Here is a 7,683-nt window from a genome sequence, read left to right as displayed (position 1 = left end):
AATTTTGCATGAGTAATTTATGACTTTCAGTGCTAACAAGACTCTCATTGAATTCTGCGGTAATCATGACAGAGTGTTTATGAACAATAAATTTCATTATTTTAAGTCCCTTTGTAAAAAGGGATCAGAGCACAAATTACAAAATTTCTTGAGCATTCTGCTTACATCCCTCTTTGGTAATGGCCACAGCATTTCTTCGACTGATAATCATACGGGTGATTAACAAATGTTTGACAGTGTTCAAAATGTTTGACAGTGTTCTGTTCTCAGTGCTTCAGGAGTAGTTTCAATCCTTTGTAGTCAGAAACAGGCCTGTGATGGGTAATTAAAAAATACAATTTGGGTTATTTGCCACACAAGAAACGGGAACTATGCATGATGCCCTAGGAAGACAGCACTGACCAAAAAAATGGTCACATTGTTTATGCTGAATATTTCGGCACGTGCTACAACAGGCAGAAGAAACAAGGTCCAACCAACAGAGAGGTGTTTGGTGAGAACATCTGAATATTATAATCCAGAGTGAAGAAACTCAACCTCTGGTGAATGCTTTTCTCTAAAACATTATCAACTTTAACTAATAAAACAAAATTCAATGGTGTACATTAATGTAAAAAGTTGAACCGAACATATGAACAAAAGGGGAGGATCCACAGGGATGGAGGAGCGGGTGGTGGAGGCGGTGGATCATCACTGTTTTGGTATGAATCTCCCCAACATCGACATCAACGCAGCTGTCTGCTGCTGCTGTTGTTGCAACATCATAGCTTGCATTTGAATCTGCTGTTCCTTCATTGCCTTCAACATCTCATTTTGTTGTTGAAACAGTTGAGATTGTTTGCTGGCCTCCTGGTCTTGCTTCCGTTTTCTGAGTGCAAGCTCCTCCTCCCTAATTTTTATCTCTTTCTCCGCCCGTTCACATAAATATTCGACGGCATCACTGCCACTTCTTCGCTTTCGCTTGACACTGATGTCGCCCCCTTCACTCTTCACTGATCTTTTCTTTGTTTCGCCCATACTCTCCATAGTGGTCTTCCGCAAATCCTCTGCGACCTTACGCTCTTCCTCGTTTTTCTTGATAGTCGAGTCGCTTTCTCTCGACGATTCTGCCAAACTTTCCTTCTCAACTATTTCTTCCAACAGCTTATCGAGCTCTGTGACTTCAGGGGAAATTCCACTAGCTTTCTCCTCGCCTTTGATCTTTTCCAAATATTTTGCTTTGAGTCCCTCGTATCTTTCACGGACGCCCCTCTGAGTGACATGAAATTTGACTTCTTCGTTACTGTTAAGCGTCGATGCAATTTCGGTCCAAATCTTACCCCTTTCATTGCTGCACTTTTTAAATTTATAGGGTTCACGAACCCTTATTTCTGTGCACAACACAACATCATTTTCCAGACTCCATTCCAGGTGCCTAAAAGCAACAAAATTATACATTAGGCTCCACTTAAACTCACGTTCCTCATTCAAATGCTGATACATGTATAAGCAGGAGTTGAAATTGTTAAAGTACTTTCCTCTTGAGAAACATATGTGAAAAGCCGCGGCAAGAAGTGTATAAGCTCACAAAAATCGTAAAACAAGTGGTGAAAGCTGATAAAGCTTTACCTCGCTAAAACACGTTGTTTGGGATTGATGCTGCTGTTACCACATTTTCAGCTCAAAATTGACAAATATTTTTTTGGGAAATCACCAAAGGTGATCAAAAATGGATAAAATGCCTGTACCTTGCCATTTGGGTTGAAACGCTAACTTATTAAGCATATCAAGTCCAACAAAATACTTACGTACTTTCCACTACGGCCCGCCATAATCTCCTACGTATTCGGGAAGCGTACTACGGCTAGAAACCAGGTCACATACGTGTCGCAGGAAAAAATATGACTTCCGGTCACCGTACTAGACACTTACGTAGTCCTTGCTTAAAGTCCCTAATATCATTTCTAATCCCCATTTAGAGTTAATTTTGGTGTGTACATGCTGGAAGTATTGATATCTTATATTTGTATTTGTCCTTGAACATACCTTTACAAAGTGTAACTTCCAGCTTCTGATGTACATTTACTTTGATTACCGGTATATAATTATATGTACATGCATTATTTAACCCTTTCACTCCCAAGATCTGGAAGCTCATTTTCCTAACGCATGACCATAGAAACCTTTGTTGGCTTTCCTGAGAATTTGGTGTTACATGTATATCAAGACATTATCCTCCTTGTTGATAATTTTAATCATCATCATCATCATCATCCTTGATGAGGAAAGACTAAAATATATATCTAATTACCTATCTACTTGACATTGTATTAAAATTGTAAGGAGAATAATTTTTTTTGTGTTGTTCACTCTTGGGAGTGAAATGGCTAAGAGCAGAAAAAGCAGACTATATTTTTTTATTTTTGTCAATAAATAGCTGGTCATGCTTCTTTGCCATTTAAGGTGAGAACCTGGTTTTTGTCTATGATTGGTGTGCAAAATCCAAAAGAAGAAGCGGTGGAGTCAAGAAGGAAGTATGACTTTGGTGATGAGGTGTTAGCTTGGAGGATAAAGCTGCGAAAAGAGCGGTGAGTAATACAGTGAAGTACAGGGTGTCTCTGAGAAAATAGTCTCCCGGTTAAGACTTTCATTGAGCCGGTCACCATTTTTCGCGAGAGACCTGTAACAAACTTTTGTCCCCAATCTTTAGCAACACCCTGAATGCGGGGCTACCAAGCTTCGTGTTTACAGCTTGATATGGTTCATATGTTGAATGATTGTACATGCATAACCTAATTTAAACTTTTCGCAGTCCTTCACCCAGTGACTGACCTATCCACCAAAATCCAGCCGGCAAATTTCGCTGGCAGCCAGTGCTTAGCGACAATCCTGGAAGTGTCCCAAAAAATGTAATTTCAAAACATGTAATGTAACATCTGTAGATATTGGCATTCTAAAAAATATAGTTGTTATGCTAACATCTGAACAGTGAAGTGTATGAATAAAATAAACAATGATGAAAGCATTCCATAAAGACTTAACATTTATGTTATATTCAGTTTGAATGCAAACTTTTTTTATTTTACATTGATGCCAGATAATGTACAGAAGGTTTCCATTTGATTGTGGTGTATTATTTGCTTTCCAATTTCAGATATCTAAAGGCAGAAGGCTCCAATGTACTTGATGGTCCAACTTTGGATACAGAATTGAAAAACTCTGAGGAAATCCTGCAGAGAAATCACAAAAAGTTGTTTGATGAGCACTTCATTGACGGAAAGATGAGACCGGAAGTAAGCCACCATCCTCTGCATGTCACTGCTGATGAAAGAGTTGTAGCAGAGGACATAAACCATGCAACTAAAGATGAAATCTTCAAGAGAATTGCTGATAAGCTTCAACAGGTTTCTGACGAAGATGTAAGAGGACCCCTGTCGATCAAACTAAAATTACTTAAAGCCCAACCCAACAAATCCAAAAAGGACACCCTTATTCTTTTATACAATGAAATTTTGGAGTTACGGGACCTTCAAGCAATGGAGGAGGGATGAGGAGGAAAATGATAACCAATAGCTCTCTAGTGGACAGTTTTAATGCAACCCACTGATAGTGCAATATACAGTGTATGTATATCTTTTGCTTTTCCATTGTTGTGAGACATTTCACTTAGATATGGCTGGCTTGTTGGATTAGAAATTTAGGGATGTCATCTGCAAGGCAATGTTTGATTTTTGCATGTCATTAAGTGCATATTTAAGAGTTGGAGAAGAGACTTATTGGTTAAATAAGAAAAACTATTGTAGATGTTCCTTTTCAAGGACAATTTGTTACTGGATAGTGTTTATCGAGGGTGCGTTGCATGGCTCAACTTTTTTTATTGAATAACATTTGTGCTGAAAAATAGAATTAATGTAATAGCTTTCGCTAGTCAGTGAAATGCAAGGAATTTTGGCAATACTTGTAGCTCACAATGCGAGTGGCTTTTTTGCCTTGAAATGGCATTAAATACAATAAGTGCTTCTCGAGCAATGTGTTTGTTGACACATACATGTACAGTGTACATAATTATGCACGTGAGAAATAAGGTCATAGCCTTTCTTTAAAACTGTTTCAGGACTTGACTTTAAAATATCAAACACCGATAGGTTGGTTTCATAGTACCTACTCCGTGGAATATTAAATCATTTTCAGAGATGAAAAAGTCACGTGCATGGCATACTAGTTTTACCTCCCTGGTTTTACAGGCAGGGTTGAATTCCTATGATTTGTCAAAGAGGACAGCATTGTCTGACGAACAACAAAACAGTTATTTGGTATTTATTTTTTTGATTACAGTTCTGATTGTTATTAAAATTGATTACTATGATCATTATTATTAGAACTGAGTACGTGTGCCATGTCTTTCGCCGAATGGTGTAAAAAGCAAAGTTTTAGATAGTTTCAGGAATTGTTAAAAGTTGGCCTCAACTGACTTCAATGGCATTTTAGTTATTGGCTTCCTTTTCACACTGGTTGCTCACAACAAAATTTACATCTTTGTCCAGAATAAAGCATGTTTTACTTTGTCTCTGAATTGGAGGCACATCATTTCTTTCACTGTTGGAGAGCTGAGGCTTTGGCCTATTTAAAAGCAAATCTTGGACGGGACGTGGTGCCTCTCCACTGGAACTATGACTGTAGGGCCTTCTTCTTGGCGGAGTTTGGCTTGAGGATGAATGCTCTAAGACATTAGCCAATCGATCATCAAACATCAGATTTTCAGGAGTATTTTCCAGGGGTTGAACTCCAGTAAAATCAGTTTCTGTGGACGTTGAGACTGCGTCTTCAACATGTTTCTGGTCGGTTTGGGTGGGCTTAATTAAACTGCTGTTGTACATGTCAAGAATTGCCTGGGAACCTCCTACAAATCGCTGCCCTTTATGATCGATGATGATAAGCACTTCAGCGTTTGTCATTGCATGGAGCTTTAGACCCTTGCTAAACAGAGTAGATGTTCGCTTGTATAAAGCAGATGATCTGGCTTGAGAATCGGCGACAAACTTTACTCTTTCTTTTGAAACGAATGAAATTACGTGAGTGCGAAACTGACATGAAAATGCAAATAATATTCCTGATATTGGTCAAGCGTTTTGAGGTACAATGTAGTAAACAGCCGAAAATAATTCAAAAAGAAAGAATACTTGCTTGAATGCTCCATTTACATTCACTCCGGGACTGTCTGGGACATTATCCAAAACGGGCAGCACCGAGGTAGCACGCTCTTTGCTAACACTGACATTACTCGCAGCAAGCGGGGCTTCTTCTTGATTCATAGCGAGGGTAGATGGTATAACATCGTTTGAATTATCCGCAGAACTGTCAAGGCTAGTCAAATGAGAAGTGTTCATCGTCCAACAAGTCACTGAAAGATGTTGCCTTTCTACAAATGTATAGCAATACAGCATTTTTTTATCTTTCTTTTAAAATTTACCTCCCGATGCATCGGGCTATTTTTTACAGAGAAGCAAAGCTATTGGTTTATAGGTGTCGTTTTGACAGCAACAGCATTCATGGGAAACCAAAGGTCATTTCCGTCACTAACAGTTGCGCCCTTCGTGTTTGCAACTTACTGAAAACCTTGTCAGTCGATTCCTTGTGTCCATTGGTAGTTATTTTACAACGTCTTTGCCAAACTGTCGGAGGATGGCTTATGAGATTTCGATCGAAGGTGTGCAAATAAAAGGGTAAGTACTACTGCTTGCTGTTATACTGATATAAAATTATCACTCGATCAAGGGCATCCCGGATTGTTGTTATGTAATATTCGCATTTGTCTTGTGTTTTAGTTATCACCGCTTCAAAATAAAAGCTCCTACTGGAACACCACTGGCATGCCACATTCCTAATGAGATGGATCAAATCCCAGAGTCGCTAAGAACGGTGAAAATGTTGAGCAAGTCTCTAAAGAAAAAGTACACTCTGCAAGCAGTTTTAGGATCTTAGATCGGGCGCGTTCAGTACTTCTTGAACAGAGAGCTGAGTTTCCTGCTCAAATGCGGCAAGATTACCAGTATCCACGGGTATGTTAATATCGAAACACATCAGTTATTAGTCCCGTAGCTATAAATGTAGCTTCCAAGTATTATTCCAAGTATCATTTATTGACTGGCTCCCTTCTATTCAAGGGCCGTTCATGGGGAGCCGACTATAACTGCCCGTCCCACCACACAGCAGAAGTTTCACAAGAACAAGCAGGCTGGTGGAGGGGCTTTTATTGCAGCATCTCTAAAAATTACAGGGCCTCAACAGCACATGGCATTCGTACTCGAGCGACTTCGAGTAACCTTACATGAGTGTGAAATTAGGGATGAAATGTCAATTGATATGTTAAAAGAATGATCGTAATTTCAAAATACTGTAACAGGAAGCCAAAATAAATTCGTTCCATCACTGAGTCGATCTTTTCTTGTTTTATCGCATAAATGCCGCATTGCAATATGGCTTCCCTTCTTCCCTGCAAAAAAATTCACTAGTTTTCAGTCCTTCTTGGTCAATATGGTTTGTTTTGGTTTTGGCTTGACCAATCATATCACACGATTTTATATAGACAGTTTTAGCTATTTCCCGGACTGTTGTATGATTTTGTAGCTTGGGGATCCTGCACTTATGTTGTTTTGAAACTAGTGTTCCTTCATGGAGGAAACGTGGAGCTGGCTAAATTACGCTGCCTAAGGTCAACCTCTTTGAGAGCCTACAACAGGATCTAATTTAATTCATTCCAAACTGATTTGCGATCCTCAACCCTACAAGGGTGACAAATTTTGAGCTAACCCCTAGGAGAAGAAGCAGTCTGCTCACTCAGTGATCCCTGGCTAATAATCCCTCAACAGTGCTGTGAATGCTGATCCTTTTAGTTCTACACATTGGAGTCCTGATCAATAAGCTCACTACAAGCCTGGCTAAAGAATCTCAAAAGGAGGGTTTACAGAATGTGTTGTTTATGTTTTTTTCCAGCTGATGTTTTACTCACTTACTTGCGTTGATTCGCCTATAAATGAACTTTTCTAACTTATATTCTACCAGTTAAAATTCCATTTTGTACAATATTTAAATATTGGGCTCCACATTAGCTCCCATTCCCTTGTTGCTCTGACTTCTCCAATACCAACGATTATTTTAGACAAAATGGAGGCCTTTTTGGCAATCCGTCTTTTTTTAGTGGCTTCAAGGGCAGCACGACCGGATAATTCAAGGGCACTGCTTGGTAGCTCAGTGGACCCATTAAAACATTTTGTCAAGGACACCTTCACGATTGATTGCTGTGACAGTGCTTGCTCAACGTCACCGATGTTATAGCATGACATCTGTAAAGCTCTTTTCTTCCAATACAGTTGCCTTGCCAAAGTTTGGGTTCCATGAAGGAAATCAATCCCTTCCAAGTAACCATCAATGGCAAACATTTAGGATCAAGTAATTATGGTTCCTGCTACGTTGGGTCGTACAGAGGACTGTATGTTGTTGTCAAAAAGTGCAGGGGAGAAACACAAGAAGATGCCGTGAGGAGCGTTCACAATGAATTAATCTATGAGGCTCGCATTATCAACAGGCTGGGTGACCATCTGTAACCTAAGGCACCTCTGTAACTTTGTGGCACAATTGACACCTTCATGGCACATCTGCCACCTCATGACATGTGACACATTTTCAACCTGGCGTCAGAGTAAA

General features: G+C 39.5%; 1 protein-coding gene across 1 annotated transcript; it reads right to left on the bottom strand.

Moving 5' to 3' along the window:
• Positions 1–690: 690 nt before the first annotated feature.
• Positions 691–1,482, bottom strand: LOC138005402 (inner centromere protein-like). Its single transcript, XM_068851635.1, has one exon. The coding sequence runs from the start codon at positions 1,480–1,482 to the stop codon at positions 691–693; it is 792 nt and encodes a 263-aa protein (XP_068707736.1).
• Positions 1,483–7,683: the final 6,201 nt, after the last annotated feature.

The sequence above is a fragment of the Montipora foliosa genome, chromosome 6, assembly GCF_036669935.1.
Source record: "Montipora foliosa isolate CH-2021 chromosome 6, ASM3666993v2, whole genome shotgun sequence".
In the NCBI taxonomy this organism is placed as follows: Eukaryota; Metazoa; Cnidaria; class Anthozoa; order Scleractinia; family Acroporidae; genus Montipora; species Montipora foliosa.
The sequence above is the reverse complement of the archived record's forward strand: the minus strand, read 5'-3'. Positions and strand labels throughout refer to the sequence as shown.

Bases quoted from the DNA above. Each gene is read 5' to 3' on its own strand.
- LOC138005402 (XM_068851635.1), bottom strand. From the start codon at position 1,482: ATGTATCAGCATTTGAATGAGGAACGTGAGTTTAAGTGGAGCCTAATG.